A 17,801-nucleotide genomic window follows, 5' to 3' on the forward strand; every position below is an offset into this window, starting at 1 on the left:
AAAACACAATGAAGCCCAATGAGTTCACTACTCGTTCCAACAGCGCCGCCCGCAGGCCGCTCAGAGAACTACACCCCACCTGACCGCCTGATGGAAACCAGCGTCAGTCACTCATGTCAAAGCCGCTGAGGACACTTTGGGGAACAGCCATTTTATTAATCAAATTTGAACTTTGTGTTAGTTTTTCTTTATTCCAGTGTCACCGTGGCGATCACTCATGTTAAAAATAAAAAGTGACATTTTTTTTTCTTTTCTTCTCTTGTTAAAATGTAATAATCATAATGAAGACAAGCTCAATCATAGAAACTAATCATAGAAACCGACATAATGAACCTCACAGCATTTTGGATCAAACTCTTCTCCCTTTAGGCTAACTCAAAGATACAGAACCAACAGAACGGGCCAGGGCAGACAGCAACAGAAAACATTTTGTTACGTATATCCACATTTTTTAGATATTTCCATAGACATTATTGGTTTGGTTTGAAGGGGGAATTCTGCTGGATTGTCTCACGTATTTTTTTTTTTTTCCCTGTAGAGGAGAATTGCTGCAATGCAGCAACAGTAAATCTACTGAGGAGAGTGAGAGCCCTGAAGGCTCTACCTAGTGCACTGAGAGCAGGGGGGGATCTATCTGGACACACTTGAGTCGGGGGTGTTGTGAAGTGCAAACCATTAGTTCTCTAAACCCTCCCTTTTCTAGCTAACATCATTTACCAACCTGGCAAACAAGCAGTGGTAAACTACACCTGAATACACAGCCGGAGCGCGTCCGGCCCTGTAAGTATACTCACAACATAGTTATTTTCATCATTACAGTACAGTATAGAGCAATAGTTTTCATATACTTTTCTTTTTTCATATTGCACCATCAGAGAATGGGACACAGAGAAAGATCAACAGAGACTCCATTTCCTAATTAAAACAAGATATGTGCAAACATGACTAAGGACTTTATTAACCAAATCAATTCTTCCCTGTAATATCCACAAATAAAAGTGATTTCTCTTTTTATATATATATTTATAGTAATAAGAATAATAAATCTTCACATTGGATCATTTCATAGTGTGACAAAATGCTCGACTGGGCCGTCCAGCCACGATGGTAATCCTCATTGTCTATTAATTGGTCAGTCCCCATGCATCCATAGGAAATAGATTTTTTTATTTTTTATTATTATTATTATTTCTTCAAAAAAGTAACAATTTGAGAGCAGCTGAAAAGTTTGGACTGGTTTCAATTGCTTTCTTTCCAAGATTTCTCCCAAGTTTCATTCAGTGTTTCGGAAGGATAATCCGTTGGAAAAAAAGAAGAAAAAAGAAAAGGAAAAAAAAAGACTCAAAATCATCATCTTCTGCTCCAAAAGATGAAAATAAAGACGTCCGTCTTTCTTATGAAAACATTGTAGTGATAGTAGATCATTTGGTCATCAATAATTGATGATCATTAATAGCTTATAACTAATAATTAAGAATCACTGATTAATTATAGAGAATTAACAGTAATGAAGAATAAATAACGCTTCGTCGATCCTCGTTAGTTTGGCAAAGCTCCGGTGGGAGTCGATTCCAATGTGTGAAATTTTTTTTTTTTTTTTCCTCAAGTGAAACAAATAAAATAAAATAAAAAAAATTGGAAAAAGAAAAAATACAAACGATACTTAAAAGAAAACTCTAAAATAAATAAAAGGAGATTAGTAAAAGTGGGCCTCCCTTGACGGGAGGCGTATTTACAGAACTGTGTGGTGAGTCAGTTTACTGCACTTGAGTGTTAAGTCCAGTGTTAGAGTGAGTTCTGGTCCCCCCCCCACGCACCCCCCTGCTGTTATACCAGCGTGTAGGACTTTGCGTAGGGGTTGCTGCTCTGTTTGAGATGTCCTCGCGAGTCCAGCAGGGACTCCTGGGAGGTGCTGAGCTTGGCGGCCTGGGCCAGCTCCGAGCCCTCCCTGTGCGGGAGCGTGGCCGCGGAGCCGGGTTGCCACTGGGCCGCTGGGTCCCTGCTGGCCTGGGGGGCCTCTGTGGGCGTCGGTGGCGCCATGCGAGAGGGTCGCTTCAGCGAGCGACTCTTCTGGGGCTCCAGACAGGCCTGGCCCATGGCCGCTCGCTCCCCGCTGGCTGTCCCCCTCGACGAGCCCGAGCAGGACATGCCTCGGTTTAACAGGAAGTCCATGCGCAGGTACGGAGGGAGGTGAACCAGCTCGCCCCCTGGAGGACGACAAGCGCACATGTTAGAGGGAGAACGCACAAAAAAACAGACCTGTAACACAAATATCAAGAAGCTTTGTTCCATAGATTCGTATGGCGTTCTTGTGTGAAATGATAACGCTTCATCAATATCTATCAACATCCTTTTTGTATTTCACGATTTTTTAGTCTAGTTTTGCTCAGCCGATCATAATCAATACATTCTGAAACCTGTCGTTTGGATTAGCATTGTCAGCATGAGTTATTTTAGGCGTCAGTAGCAGACAGGAGGGTCAGATATTAGTGTTTCTGTCATCATCAGGTTGTTGGGGTTCGGGTGACCTCTGACATCCCATCCTCACCCGGTCTGTGGGCTTTGGGTACGGCCATGTTCATGACCCGGCTGACGTCCTGAGGTTTGGGTGGGGAAGCGGTGAAGCGGCAGATGCCCGACTCTGACGGCGTGCTGGAGGTCAGGCTGTCGGTGTAGTCGTTGGTGCCGGCCGTCATCTGCTCCGACGACGTGTCGGAGATGAAACACTCGGTGATGGTGAACTTGGCGTGACGCAGCTGCTCCTCCATCTTGGCGTGCTCGTAGGCCCTGGCCAGCTCCTCGTAGGTGGAGGAGGCGCTCTCCGTCGACACCATGCTGCTCCGAGCTCGGTCTGGACACGGGTTGGGGTTAGTTGGAGGAATTAGTGTCGAGTGTTAACGGAACGCTGGGATGTCAGGCGGTTAATAAAGTGACACTCCTTACCCGTGTCCTGAGATGGGCTGACGCTGTAGCTGTCACTTTCTTTGTCAACAGAACCTGCAACTCTGGGTGTGGGCAGCCTCCAGTCGGTGCTGAGGGTGTGGGAGGAGACGGTGGGGTGGGGGCGGTTCAGGGTCCACTGGCTGGCGTAGCGGTTGCGAGCAGCCGGGCCGGCTTTGGCTGTGCGGCGGGCTGTAGGGTCTGAGACAGAGGAAGTGTGTGTGTCTTAATCTTTGCTCCAAAATGCCCTACTTTAGTTTGGTTACGCAAGTAAACAAAAAGCGTACCGATGGAGGAAAAAGTCAGAAAGGAACCCAACATGTTTATTAAACGTGTCATGAAGTAAAAGAAAGTTTCCGTACTGGACTTACTGGTTCCTGGTCTGGCGTCAGACACGTCGACCAGCGGCCCGGTGGCCTGGGACAGCGACTGGTAGTGGACGGTGTGGGTGACCGTGGACGATTTCTGCTTCTGGGTCTCCCCGAAGTCGTTATCGGTCAGCAGCACAGTGGATCTGTCGTCTGTGGGGCAGCAGGAAGAACAAACTCAGCGCCGCATCGGTGTGTGTGTGTGTGTACGCAAGCGTCTGTCATGGGTGGGTGTGGGTGTGGGTGGAGGGGGGGCTCACCAACGGTCTCCATGGTGTCTCTCTCCTCGATGAGGAGCTGGGCTCTGGGGATGTCGATGTGCATTCGGAGCGTCTGCTGCTGTTTGTTGATTGGCTCTGCTGGACGGGTGTTTTTACTGCACAAACACAAACAACCAACTGGTGAGAACCCCCCCCCCACTGTCACATCGAACCCCCCCCCCCCCCAACCAACGACAGGCGGGAGTTTTGTTCTTACCTCATGAGCATCTCAGCCAGGCTTTTAGCATCTGGAACACAAAGCGTGAAATCATTTTACTCGTTCAGGAGGAGCGAGCGCGTCTAAAATCTGACACGCCACCGACTCCCACCTCTGAGCCTCTTCAGCCTCTGCTCCCTCCTCCTCCTCCTCAGCACCAGCAGGCCGATGAAGATCACCACAATGCCCACCAGCACACAGGAGATGGTCACCATCATCTTCAAACCTTCGCCGCCGCCGGAGTTGTTCTCGCTCACGTTGGGCGCCTTCACCAAAGGAGCGATGGTGCCTGTGTACGAGGAGAGCGGCGTGTCGTCACGAGCGCCGTGACATCACGATGATGTTTTCATCTGATTTTATTTCCGCTTTTAACTTATTTTAAGTAATTTTATTGGATTTTTATTTGACATTTTATTTAACTGCAAATATTTTCATGGTTTTATGGTGCTGTTGTGTTTTCTATTTGACGCCCTTTATCACAAATGTTTACAGCAGCTACTGAAAGTTAACATCGGTGTTTCCTGAGAAGAAAAGAGCGACCGTGTCGTTCCCCCGCCTGAACTCACTGCCGTCATAGCTGAGCGTCGCAAACTTGACTCTCTTCTCGGCGTAGCCGGCGCTGTTGTAGACCTTCATCTGCAGCTCGTACCAGGTGGCCTCCTGCAGGTCGTACAGGATGTAGCTTTTGGTGAGGGAGGTGCGCTGCGCCGTGGTCCACGTTGGGGAGTCCACGGAGCGGTACTCCAAGGTGAAGGAGGTGATGGGGCAGCCGCCGTTATTCCAGCCGTTCAGGTTGAGTTTGACCCGAGTGGCGTTGATGCTGGTGAAGAGCTCCTGTTCTTTAGAGTACTGAGGTTCTGCAGGAGGAACAACGCAGAGAAGCGAGAAAAACGTGTTCAGAGATGACTGAAAATAAGAAAATCAAATTTTTAACAACTAAGAATAACAATTTAGAGCCTGAAATCTATTTTATCAATAATCAATGGACTATTTTTTTACTCGATCGACTGAAAACCTGTAATGTGTTTGTGTCTTTAAAGAAAACCTTTATACTGATACCTTTCCCATGAGTCTTAGCTTCAATGATCTCGCTAATGCGCCCAGGCCCCACTGCATTCTGGGCAGTGAGAGTGAACTTGTACCAGGTGCCACATTTGAGGTTTTCCAGGCGGTAGGAGCGCTCACTGGGACTGATGGCGAAGTTCCCCCACTGCTCGCTGTTGTCCTCTGAGTACTGCAGGATGTAACCTGGAGGAGAACGCAGGGCGAGAACGTGAGTGAAGAGCAAATGGGGGTCACCGATGAGGATGAAAGACGAGGAAGATGAGTCAGACCTCTGATGGAGCTGCCTCCGTTGTCTCCGGGGATCCAGGAGAGGGTGATGGAGGTGGTGGTGGTCTTGGTCACGGTGAGGCGGGGCTGGTCAGGTGGGACTAAAGCAGGAGAACACGGTGAAGGTGTGTGAGTGTGTGTCGGCGTGGAACTACAAGAGTAGGACTTGTTAAACGTCTCTTACCTTGAACCTGCAGGTTGAGAACGATCTTGTCCGACCCAAAACTGTTACTGGCCACGCAAGTGTAGTTCCCAGAATCCTCTGCTTTCACAGTGCGAATGACGAGGCTGCCGTTTCCGTGGACGCTGCGCCGGCTGTCGATGGCAACAGGCGCCAGGGCGCCGTTGCTGAAAGGCAGACGTGTTCGTGTTTGGTCTGGTGTTTTCACAGAGACTCACTGAGTGTGTCGGAACTCTACTCACGTCTCCTTGAGCCACTTGATGGTCGGGGACGGGTCCCCCACTGCTTTACAGGGCAGCACGATGTCCCTCATCCAGGGGGTGGTCACCGTCCTGTTGAAGGTCAGGATACGAGCCGGAGCTGCAAACGCACAAACGTGCTACATCAGCCCACTGAGGAGATGATAAATCGTTTTCCCAATCAATCGGTATTGATCCATGGGTTCAGCTTCACCCACCTTCAGCCATGGGCTTGACGGTGATGAGCTCACTGGCGTTTCCGCGTCCCGCCGCCGTGACCGCCACCACCCAGATGCTGTACTGACGGTTCCTGCTCAGGTTGGGGATGCGGTAGAAGAACACATCCGGCGCCGCCTCGAACTCACTGCTCACCTGGAAGACATTCAAGACGGGTCAGGAAAGAGTTAAAAACCGTCACACACACTGATATTAAGAAGCAGTGAATTAACAGATTAGCGTTGTGGTAATCTGGGCTTTTCCAGGACAGACTGTGTGTTACCGTGGGGTGGGGGTTGGAGCAGAAGACGGTGTATTTCCTAATGATGCCGTTCACTTTGAGAGGAGGAAGCCAGGACACAAACACCACAGAGTTCGACGCAGCCGCCGCTTTCACGCCGGCCGGGGGACCAGGAACTGAAGAGAAAACACGTTCAAGTTAATGTTGTTGAAATCATCCTTTATGACTTTGCTTTTCTGTGTGGCACGAGATCATCGTGACTTTATTTGAAAGGGTTGGCTAATCCGCCTACCATCCTCCTTGGTGCGGGTGTAAATCTGTTCGCTGCGAACGCCGTCTCCGGCCCGGGTGAAGGCTAACACCTGGATGCTGTAGTTGGTGTACTTCTCCAGTCCATCCAGCTCCAGCGACGGCTTGGAGGTCGTAACGTTCCTGATCTCTCCCAGCTCTGATGTACCAGAAAGAGTCATTTATTAAAGACACCTCAGACTCGTAGGTAGAGACCAGACCCAAGGGTGCCTTGGATATAATTCCATATTCAGTTACAAAGTTGAATCTAAAGCCTGTTATGTTTAATGATACGATAAGTTTCTGCGATGTAAAGGTGGCAGGTCTTTAACTTTCTACCCTCAGCTGTTTTTCACGCAGGGTTAGAATCAACAGCTTTACCCACGCTGTCCAGTTTTGAGGTGTTTTCTGTCCACATATCATCTTAAACTGCTGGACAGAAATAATTTATCTTTGACTCATTCTTTGTTGTTGCTCTAAATGTGGTCATCTCAAAGGTGGATTTAATTCTCTCCTAAAGTTTCCAAATATAAGGAAATGATACCATGTTATTTAGTTCATTTTCTTTTCATATTGTCATTTTTATAATGTCGGTATCATTAATTTGCCTCTGAACTGTCGCTGGTACAGATCAATAGTTAAACAGGGCTTGTGTCGCCCTCTGCTGGTCACTAACCTTCTTTCTCACTGCTTTTGGAGCTGATTATTTTAAAATATTTTAAAATAACCACAATTAAGCTGCTCCTGATTAAGATGCGCTCACCTTAGACACAGCACTTTATATTTAATGCAGAATTTAAGCCAGAGCATTTACAAATAACCACGTTTAGATATCACTTTGAGGAGCCACAGACTGTTACTGTGCAAACTAGCCCAGTCTGTCAAGTTCTGTTCCATGGGCAGGCCAACATGATGTGACAACACAGGGGTCAAAGGTAATCATGCTGTCATAACCGATCCCTCTGGCGCAAATGTGGAGTGTGACAGCGGTGTGGCACGCTGTTTACATTAGTGGGAGTTGACTGTGTGAGTTTTTATATTTTTAGTGGTATGATCATCATTTAAATGAGGTTCCAATGAAAGAGTTTTGGTAAAGGTGATTTATACTGGCTTCACAAGTTGCCCAGATATAAATGTGTACCTCCATCAGGCAGGTTGGCCCAGTAGATGACCCTGAAGCCCAGCAGGTTTCCATTTAGAGCGTCTTTAGGGGGGGTCAGCCAGGACAGGGAGATGACCTCTGGGGATGTGGCGGTGGCCTGGACATTCTCTGGAGGACGACTGGGCACTGAGGAGGAAGATCCAGGGGTCAGACTATGACAATGTGGATTGATGCTCAGTTAAAGCCGCATGAGGCAGAAACCCCTGATCTCCACTAGGTGGAGCCACATCCTAACAGATCTCTCCGTTGTGGCGGATTGTTCAGAATATTCCGCACATCACCCCTCAGTTGAACACATTCTAGGTTTCATCTCACCATCCTCCAGCGTGGTAGCGGCCACTTCTGTGGAGGAGGGCCCCGTCCCGGCGCTGTTGCTCGCTTGCACCACGACTCCATACTGCGTGAACTTCTTCAGGTTGTCCAGCACCAGGTTTTCTGCGTTATCTCCTGTGGTCTCCACACTGATCACACTGAACTGGTAGTTTCCACCAGAGCTGTACTCCCTGTAGCCCACCTGGTAGCCCCTGATGGCGCCGTTCTGGAGGTGCTTCTTAGGTGTCTAGCAAAGGGGTAACAAGGTTTATTTCTACTTGACAGCAATGGTGCCACAGTTCCCATTTGTCTTCCACTGCTATGAATTATACAACCTGTCTGACTAATGCAGACAGGTACACATCAACCTGGACATAGAAGTGGGTTCATGTCACAAATGGAAATGAACACCTGATCCTGCAGAATGACGCATTATAACACCTCATATAAGAGGATACATAGATAAATCTATGAATCCCCCCCCACACGCCACGGGAATAAAGTTACGTTTTCTGGATAAAATATCCACACCTGTGAGGCCCCTGAACTTTAGAGAGCTGAGAGAAAATGTTCAACAGCAGCGGATTTACATCTTAAAATACACATGAAAGGAGGTCAAATGTATGATTTTAAGTCATCATATGAGAAAGACAAGAGAAAGCCCAATATGGCTGTAAAAGTAACAGCCAGAAATAGTGTTGCTGTACACGTAGAGCAAAATGAGCACACATGCTGTTTTACTGCAATACCCTGTTTTATATTCATAAGGTAATAGAAAGTCCCGGCCAGGAGTCGGCGCAGCCTAACTAGAACCTACATGTTTGATTTAATGACAGTATGCATCAAGCAAAACCATCTTCAAAACGATCCTCTTCGATTGCGCCTACATGAACGCGGATATATAACTAAATAAATACATCCTAAACCCACAGAGTGGGATTTACTTACCCGCCAGGTCACCCGAATGCTCTGAGAGGAGAGGGCTTCCAGCTGCACGTCCTGGGGTGGTCCATCAGGAGCTGAGATCACATACGCCCGCGTTAAAACCCACTAACAATATGAATGACAGATCTTCTTCTTTTTTTTGGTTATTAAACGTGAGGTTTGGTTTTTTTCGGAGGCTGCTGATGATGAGGAGGAGGAGAGTTGGGGATGAAGAGATGGGGGGGCTGATTTGTGAAGGGTCCAGCTTCAGTCTATTGAGCGTAGTGTGACTTTTACTACTGAGGCTGCTAATTGAAAAGTTCAGCTTTTAGTGAAGGGTCAGCGCGTGTTCAATAATGCAACAGAGCCAGTGGTGCTTATGTCACCGGGCTTTTAATGAATTTACTCCATCGGCCCTTCACCTCCTCCTGCCTCCCATCTTCCACTCACCTCGGACTTTTTTAACTGATGTGTTGACAAATTCTGGCATAGCCCTGGTGTATTTTAACCAAGAGTGACCTGAAGAGAAACCCCGGTTCCCACCTGCTTCGTCGGTGGTGATGGTGAGCTCGTTGCTGGCCTCGCTTTTGCCGATCAGGTTCTTGGCGAACATGCGGATGTTATAGGTGGAGGAAGGGTGGAGGTCGATGATGGTGGCCTGGTTGAGCTGAGGCGAGACGTCTTTGGTCTTCTGAGCCGTATCCCAGGAGGCTGTGGAGGGGAGATGGCGAGGTTTATTGAGGTCACGGAAGTCAAGGGACACGTCTAAGTGTATTAGGGCATTCTGCATTTCATTATATCTGAGACTAAGCCAATCAGTATCAACCATCATATTTTAACCAGTGGTAAATATGAAATATAATTCTTTCATTTTTGCTTTAATATGAGCTTTAATCTAATTAAAATGTCTACTTTTATACATTAATAATGACCCAACTACTTTCCTTGTACCTGATTTGTTCTTGCTTTCAATATCGAAGCCTGTGATTGGGCTGTTTCCATCAAATCCCATAGTCCAACGCAGTGCAATGGTTCTGTCCTTCACCTCTCTGATCTCCACCTCAGGGGGGTCTGGGGGCTCTATGGAGCACAAAGTTAATGCAGGCTGTTATTTTAATGCCACTGAGATTAAGAAAAACTTTACATTTGCCCCATCTGTAATCAGTAAGAAGGCAGAGAAGGGGTTTGGTTCTCTTGTGGTTTTGACCTTGAACTGTGAGCTGTATGATTCCTCTGTCTTCACCAAAGGAGTTGATAGCGTGGCAGGAGAAGAAGCCGGAGTCCTCCCTCACTGTGGGCATGATCTGATAGATACACAGGAATGATGATGTAAAGATGAGATACAGGTGGGTTCTACCTGGTACCTCGTGGATATGGACTTTAAAAAAAGGAATGGCAACATGTGGTTTACTTTACTTTTAGTTTATGGCTCATTCAAATGAAGCAATGATGAATTGTTCAGCAGCATAAGATAAGAGATAATTCCATCTCAGCTGTGACACCACAAGGATTTCATACAGCATAAAAAGCACAATGTTTGTTCTCCATCCCCAGGAGTCTCCCAATACCAACAAATCCTGTTTAACAGTCAACATTGGTAACTTTTAAAATTTTTAAATCATGTTTATTCCTGTAAGAATCTTCCTCTCTTCTGCAAAATAACAGGGATAACGCAAGTCTGAAATAACCTTGATAAAACATATAGCAAAGCTCTTGTTTAAAAGGAAAAAGGCACAAAAAAAAGGGTCTGACTCCATAGGGACAAAACATTTCAACATAATGTGGCTTCATTTTCAAATAATCTAAAAAATGGTCTCAAATTCATTTTTACGCTGCCAAAAAAACGTGGCCTCCTACCTGCAGGGTGGAGATGACTTCATCACCGACCTCCTTGACAGAAACCACGTAGCGGCTGGTCTCGGGGTTGATGATGCGTTCCTCCTTCTCCCAGCGCACCATGATGGGTTTCTCACCATGAGCTGTACAGCTCATCTTCTTCTCCTCACCCTGCGTGGCCAGAGTGGTGTTGGGGTAGGATGTGATCATGGCAGGAACTGGCATGAAGAAATAAAGAGAGGAGGTTTCTTGTTGTGTCTTGTTGAACCACATTGATATTTGGTCATATCAGTGCATATAGGACTGCAAAGAGGTCACTATTATTATTATTATTATTATTATTACTGATAGCCCCTGTTAGCTGGAACGCAATAGACTTCGTGTCCTGATCTGTGCTAGTAGTAGCTTGTTGAGGAAATGCAGAAATCTGATTGGCTGACAGGTGAGTATTAAAAATGCCTTGTTCGCAAGACTTTCTTTCATGAAACAAATAAAAACACAAAATTATCCCCGTCATCATTACACTAAACGGATCTATGCCTATTTAAAAACACACCATGTCATCTAATGACTATTCACGCAGCTGAAATTCCATAAAAATTATAAATAACCGTTTGTAAATTAAGAATACCCTCTTGACAGGATCTATGGCGACTCTGAGAACCATGCTGACATTAAACCCTCAGAGAAAAGGGCGTAGACCCTCGCTTTAATGTCGTGTTGAAGTCAACAAGCACACATCTTGTATCCGAGGGTTTTAACTGGTGCAGCGATGCTCTGACAATCCTCTGAAGACACAACGCTAAACACACTAACGACATGCATGCTTCATTACACCCACAGCAGAGTGTATAACAACCCTCTGCTCCCAGTTGCTCACACACAATCACACCCATGTACACACACAACAGCTTGTGCAAACTGAGAAATGTGTGTGTGTGTGTGTGCTCCTTCTCACACGTACACACAAACACACACAACGTGTGACCTCAGTGATGTGATGGGAAGTGTCAGGCAAGAGGTTGCAAACATTTAAGCCTCATCTCTTATTCACTCTGCAGCCATTTGGGGCCCGGCTGTGGAAAAGAACGCTGATTTATTTTGCATGACAAGTATGAATTTTTTGTGAGACACATTTGGATAAGTGAGGAGGGGGGGGGGGACTACTCAGACTTTATTTAAACGTTATCGTTTTGGTGCACAGCCACTTTCATTTTGCCGTGTAAGAGGCTCTGAGACACCCCCGGTGGAGGGGGGGGGGTGCTGTGGTGGTGGTGGTGGTGGGGGACGCAAAGACGGAGGAAAGATGGAGGGAGCTTCACCCACTCGATCCACAGAGAACGTCTGTAGTGTAAATATTAATGACCTTTAGCATCACAGCTCTGGGGGGGAATCACATTAAACTTAAAGTATATTTATGTTAAATAACACATTTTAAACAGTTTTTTAATATTACAGCCTGGCAGACACAGATATCAATACACTAACAGCACGATGTAGCTTTCACAAAGAGGAAACACTTTTTGCATCATTTTTATGCAATCATTGAAATCCACAGCTACGTTTTTGGAGACTGTTTTTTATTCCTGGGGCTGGTGCAGAGAAAATACTTTTACTGTTTTCTGATCAGCCTCATTATTTGTATTTTAAGATGCGAGTCACTCAGCAGTTCTCCAGCCGACATGTTGCAAACGTCAAATAAAGACCACAACGCACCAAAGCAAACAAATGAGGTATATCTGTATTTGTGTGTGTGCGCACACACATATGCATGTGTGTGTGTGTGCGTGTGTGCGTGTGAAAGCAGCCCAGCTGAGCCAGCCCTGAGGCACACTTTGTGGTCCTGTAATTGTTGTGTTGATTTATTTCTTTAATATCCAGTAGAATTATGGTAACAGGACTATTGGGAGGAGCAGAACGGGAAAAAACAGGAGGAAAAGAATCGAGTCTCTTGTCTCAGCAGGGATCAAATCCACTGATAGGTAATTCATGTGTGAACGCAAACACACACAAACATATAGGGTCGAGATTAAAGCTTAAAAAAGCGATTTAATTTTCACACGTTTTTCACTGCTTTGCTGAAAACTAGCTTTGTGAGATTGAATGTAGGTTCATTGGATGCAGCATGAAGAAATGAATACGCAAATCGCCAGGAAATACACTGTACTTCACACACTGGCCCTTTAAAATCTGATATATTATTAGCGTTTAATTTAATCAAATAATAATAATATGTAAAGAAAGAAAACAAACGGTGTAACTGTGTGCAGTGAATGTTGACTACACATCACAGTGTGCCTTTTTGTGGAGGTGAGGAGAGCCCTGTTCCTCCACAGCAACCCAGAGGGCAGTGATGATAAGCCTGAGCCTGCAGGGGATTGTGGGGGATAGGCTGGTTGTTCATAGGCTACTCCCGTGAGACAAAAGCCCCTCTCTCCCTCCCTCCCTCCCTCCTCGCAGGCCCCTTTTCACCTGGCCAGGTTACCATGCCAACCAGCATCGGACAGTCTCTCCTCTTCTCTTCTCTCCCCGCCTTGCCTCCCTCAGCTCCTTCCTCTCCCTCCTCCCCCGTCTCCTCTCTCTCTTAAAGAAGGGGCCGTTTCTAGACCTGCCATTGATTTTTAGCAGGGGTGTGATGATCATTACACAATCACAGCCTAAATGTTGCAACGGAGGGAAAAGAAGCTCCATTGTCTCTAACTGGTGGCGTTAGTGATGTGGAAAACTGAATCAGCCAAATGGAGGAGAATGAGAATGAGAACGGCTATTTCGTCGTGGTGCTCTCCATCGGTGATCACAGAGAGCTGGGGCGACTGGGGTGATGAGAACAGGGCTCATTTTTAGGAGCATTGTTTGAGCCAAAATGAAATGTTGCGAAACATTAAATATGCAATATTCACATTAACTAGATATCAAACCAGAGCAGCGGCATCTTATTTGAATCAATATCATCACTGAGGCTTTTTTTCCTCATAGAATATATTTACATAACCGCATTTTTACTGCAGCGATTAGCATTAAAAAAAACTACGTTTATGATCATAAACTCACCTTAAAATGAAACTGTTCTGCAGAGCCAATCAAACAGGAGAAGTTTTAATGCCATCAGTGTCTTATTATGCAAAAGAATCTATCATTAACTCTCAGCCTCACACAAAACTTGATGATGATGATGGTGGTGCGTTATGATCACCATTCAGCACGAGGTTTCCACAGGTTTGTGAACCATTAGCTGGACATGAACAGTCACACCGTGAAGATGTTTTAATCTGTGCATTCTAAAATTTTTGTGGAATTTTTTGGGTGTTTCCAACAAATCTGTGGATGACGGGCTTCCTATCACCCATGCTGAGGGGTATCTGTCCACATTTCACCTCACATGTCACTGGCTGCCTGGCTGGCCAGCGTTAACCCCACAGGGCACCGCGGCTCAATGCCGCCAGGAAGGGCCAGACGAGACAAGACGAGCCGGATGCATGCGGCTCCCTCTGCCCCGGAGGCATGCTGTAAGTGGGTGCTGGAGAAGAGCCGGCGTGGATGGGGGGTGGTGGTGGGGGGGCAGCTCTGCGTTGAAAGCAGAAGAATCACTGGTTCACTGGCTGCCTGTAATGTACTGAAATAATTCTCTTAGCTGCACAATTGGCTTGGACGTGAAGCATGATGCTAAATATATGCCTGAAAGATTGGACGGGATTCTGTGCTGGGGGGTGGGAGGGAGGGGGCTCGGATTCAGATGAGTAAATAAGATGAAAGAAAAGGAGATGAGAGGAAGAGGGGACTTCCTTGTGGTTGTCTGGAGGACGTGGTTCTATGGAGACCGCTCTGACCACAGGACCGTTTCCCACCTCTCCACAGCAAAGCCTCATTAAGTGCTCTGGCCTCATCACAGCCTCTGCTGACATTATGATGTCTAATAGGGCTGATTGGTCTTAACTGGTCCTGATAAACATTGAGTGGCTGTTGACTGACTGATAGCATCCACCATGGTTTGGGTAATGAATTGACTGAATGGCGTCTATTTTGAGGCGGGAGGTGGGGTGGGGGTGGGGGGTGCCTGACAGAAAACCTCCACCTGCAGCTGGTGTCGCCACAGAACAAACAGCGATTGCTGAGCTCGCAATGAATGAAAAATAACAATAAACACAAGTGCATCCAGCCACAATCAAACAAGCAGATGTGCACAACTTAATCCTTGCAGCTGGGGGGGGGGGGTGCGAGCAATATCCACTCGCTGTTAGCGCAATGATGTTCATACAGGATGATGCATGGGGTATTATGACGAGACATTAGTTTATGCACAGACGCTCATAACAATGAAAGTGCCAAGCTAGGGCATCACAATGGCTGCAATTCATTTCAAGGGGGGTCCACCACAATAGTCTGGCAGAGCGGGATCTATCTGAACCACTGCATTAGCTGCCTTCACCATTATTCTTTTGTAATGGCTGCACAGTATCTGTCTTTTCATTAGCGTGTGCAGCGCTTTGTGTGCAAATGTGTGTCTTTGTGTGTGCTTAGAAGCTTGTTTGCTCACCTGTGTCACATATATGACCAGATAGGATCGCCATGTAGGCTTGCTATACAATGCATCCAAGAGTTTCTGATGAATTATATTGATTTTTCCTCTGTCTGCTCACCGATACATCAAGCCACACTTGGACAGCCAATAATACACAGCGAAGATCATACTATCCATCACGTGAGTACTTCAGCGTGCGTCAGCTTGTGTGCCTCCCTAATTGGCTCCTAAGCCTCTTAAGTAGCTGCCAGTGTTCAAGTGGTGCAGGCCAGCTTGGATAAACAATATGAAAAGAGTACAGAGTGTACGGAATATCACAACGTCCAAAATTAGTGAGTGTTACAGCCGAACATGTTTAGTGTAGCGCACAGGCTCCAAACAGTGCCTATTAAGCACATGGAGAGGCTTTAAGGGTCAATGAGGTAGCCTGTATACACACACAGACACACACAGACACACACACACACACACACACACAGGCGCTAAGATGAGGTGCGGCTCTGATGGCGCTCAGGGAGATTCAGGTTACTACACAGAGAAGAATTACAACCAAACAACTATCACAACAACAGCCTGATATTTTGGCAACAGAGCATGCACACACACACGCACACACACACACACACACACCCACACACACACACACACACACAATGCAGATGCAGCACTCCCCTCCATACATGCATCGATTTTATGAGAAACATGATCATTTGATGGGCCGGCGAGCCATTTATGATGTGATCATGATCTTTTCGAATGTGATGAAATACTAAGAGGAGGTAAAAACAAAGAGACGCTATGTTTGTAATCAAAATAAATGGAGCAGCCTGTTTTTCAGCTGGGATTCAAAAAGCTAAATCAGAAGTTCTCATCAATAAAAACACGGAGAAGTTATTTCTGTGTCTGAGGGAACGTGGCGGTGGGAGGGTTGTGTTGTTGTGTTGTTTGTGCAATCAAGGAAGCATGAAGACCGTCAGACCTTTTAGGATGCATGTTAGAAAAATAAAACACATCTACATTCATCACCATCATCATCTCTGATTGGTTCAGTGTTGGAGCTGCCTGTATGTGTGACAACGACAAGTGTTACAGCCAGTCCGTTGACATACGTGGATCCGACATGAAGGTTAGGACAAAGAGACTTTACTGCATGAGATCAAGAAAAACAAAAGTGTGTATCTGTTGTTGGATGAACTATCTGAGCTGACACAAGAGGGGGAAATGAACATGGATAACCTATTCCAACTCCAGCCGTCTTTCCCCTCTCCCTCAGCCAATGGCCTGCCTGCATTTGAAATTTGGGGCTTAATGAAGACAAGTTAAGTCGTTGGCCACAGCGGATAAATGCTGTGCTTCCTCCAAACGACGCGGCAGCGATGTGGGGGCTGTGTGAGCTGCTTTCATGGAATTCTTCGAGGCAAAAAGCACAAGCCACGCCATGTCATCTTACTGTCGCAAACAAACTCCCGTTCACCACAACCTTTATGCTTCAGCGTTAACTCTTTACTTTAATATGAGACGAAGCTCTGAGTGTGAACGGCCAGAACACGAGAGGCTGAGAGTCTAATACAGTCGTTAGTGACTGTAACACATTAGACCCAACACACAAATATACGTTCTCACATTTTTAGGCGACGTTTTCCCACGACACCTACTTTTGACATTGAGATACATGGACTTGCTGACATCAGCTCCAACATCGTTGCTGACTCTACAGAGGTAGAAGCCGCTGTCCTCCTCCAGCACGTGCTTGATGAACAGCGAGCCGTTGATCAGCACCTCGATCCGAAAGCCTGAATTGAGGGCGATGGGTTTGAACTGAGGGACCCCGGCGCCTGTGTCGGAGAGCACAAAATAGTCAGGATACCCACGAACACTGAGAGCCGCTCCAAAACCGAAACTCTGAGAATGGAACCCCACTGAAGTGTCTGCTATAGAAGGAGGTGTTCAATGCTAATACAGTATACCGAAATGGTTTCAGAAACACCGAGGGAATTAAAGATTTCACTAAAAACTAAACAGCAACACTAGTAATCTGTTCCTGTGTGCAAATAATAAATTGAAGGCTGTGATAAATGCTCACTCAAACAAGATGATGGGTAGATAAATAACGTTTAACTGAAGCCGTTTCAACATTTCATCATCAACCAGTTATCACTCACAACCTAAAAGTGTTTATATGAACATAAGTAAGCAAAGAGATGATAACTGGTAAGGATGAATGTAGTCGATAGCCAGACTTTTCTGTGATTGTGTCACAGTGGGATAATGTGCATCTGTCTGTTATATAATCTCCCTCCTCTTTCCTTCTTGGAGAGAAATAAAAAGCTCTCTCTTGGCCTGTTGCTCTGTTTTATCTCACAGTGCTCGCTTAGATTGAGGTGGGTGTTATTATGCATTCAACCTCAAGGCTGTGGACGTTACGTTTGTTGGTCTGGCACTCATAAAAAGATCATCCAGCACAGAGAATAAACTTGCCAGAGGCCGAAAAAAAAACAACTAAACATACAATCTGACATGTCAACCAGTTAGAACTCTTAGAAAACTTGAACAAAACACTTCCAACTAACCTGGAAGAGATATGTGTGAGCCACTACAGTACTACATGTGTACTGTATGTTGATATGTGAGTATTATTACCTTTAGAGTACTCCCACTGGATAGTTGGAACAGGGTAGCCTTGAGCAGAACAGTTTAGTATCACAGCCTTTCCATAGATGCCATCCTGGTCCTTGGGTTGCACCACAAATTTGGGAGGAACTGCAA

The 17,801-nt window shown here is 46.1% G+C and overlaps 1 protein-coding gene across 2 annotated transcripts in view; it reads right to left on the bottom strand.

Annotated features, from left to right (window-relative positions):
- Positions 1–1,827: 1,827 nt before the first annotated feature.
- LOC137605952 (cell adhesion molecule DSCAM-like) overlaps positions 1,828–17,801 on the bottom strand; it is a 68,810-nt gene continuing 52,836 nt past the window's right edge. Inside the window, exons 10-33 of one of the 2 annotated variants that reach the window (XM_068330919.1) lie at positions 17,676–17,795; positions 16,691–16,870; positions 10,538–10,734; positions 9,888–9,984; positions 9,632–9,760; positions 9,224–9,391; positions 8,705–8,775; positions 7,760–8,003; positions 7,424–7,570; positions 6,287–6,442; positions 6,037–6,170; positions 5,756–5,909; positions 5,541–5,658; positions 5,302–5,465; positions 5,120–5,218; positions 4,845–5,033; positions 4,352–4,642; positions 3,898–4,074; positions 3,786–3,816; positions 3,569–3,684; positions 3,312–3,461; positions 2,944–3,141; positions 2,549–2,851; positions 1,828–2,207 (exon numbers count right to left, since the gene is read on the bottom strand). In XM_068330919.1, coding sequence (XP_068187020.1) covers positions 1,828–2,207; positions 2,549–2,851; positions 2,944–3,141; positions 3,312–3,461; positions 3,569–3,684; positions 3,786–3,816; positions 3,898–4,074; positions 4,352–4,642; positions 4,845–5,033; positions 5,120–5,218; positions 5,302–5,465; positions 5,541–5,658; positions 5,756–5,909; positions 6,037–6,170; positions 6,287–6,442; positions 7,424–7,570; positions 7,760–8,003; positions 8,705–8,775; positions 9,224–9,391; positions 9,632–9,760; positions 9,888–9,984; positions 10,538–10,734; positions 16,691–16,870; positions 17,676–17,795 — 4,013 coding nt within the window. Of the gene's footprint in view, positions 2,208–2,548; positions 2,852–2,943; positions 3,142–3,302; positions 3,462–3,568; positions 3,685–3,785; positions 3,817–3,897; positions 4,075–4,351; positions 4,643–4,844; positions 5,034–5,119; positions 5,219–5,301; positions 5,466–5,540; positions 5,659–5,755; positions 5,910–6,036; positions 6,171–6,286; positions 6,443–7,423; positions 7,571–7,759; positions 8,004–8,704; positions 8,776–9,223; positions 9,392–9,631; positions 9,761–9,887; positions 9,985–10,537; positions 10,735–16,690; positions 16,871–17,675; positions 17,796–17,801 lie in introns of both variants that reach the window. The other variant, XM_068330917.1, reaches the window with a different exon arrangement.

This window comes from Antennarius striatus, chromosome 13, assembly GCF_040054535.1.
Source record: "Antennarius striatus isolate MH-2024 chromosome 13, ASM4005453v1, whole genome shotgun sequence".
NCBI lineage: Eukaryota > Metazoa > Chordata > Actinopteri > Lophiiformes > Antennariidae > Antennarius > Antennarius striatus.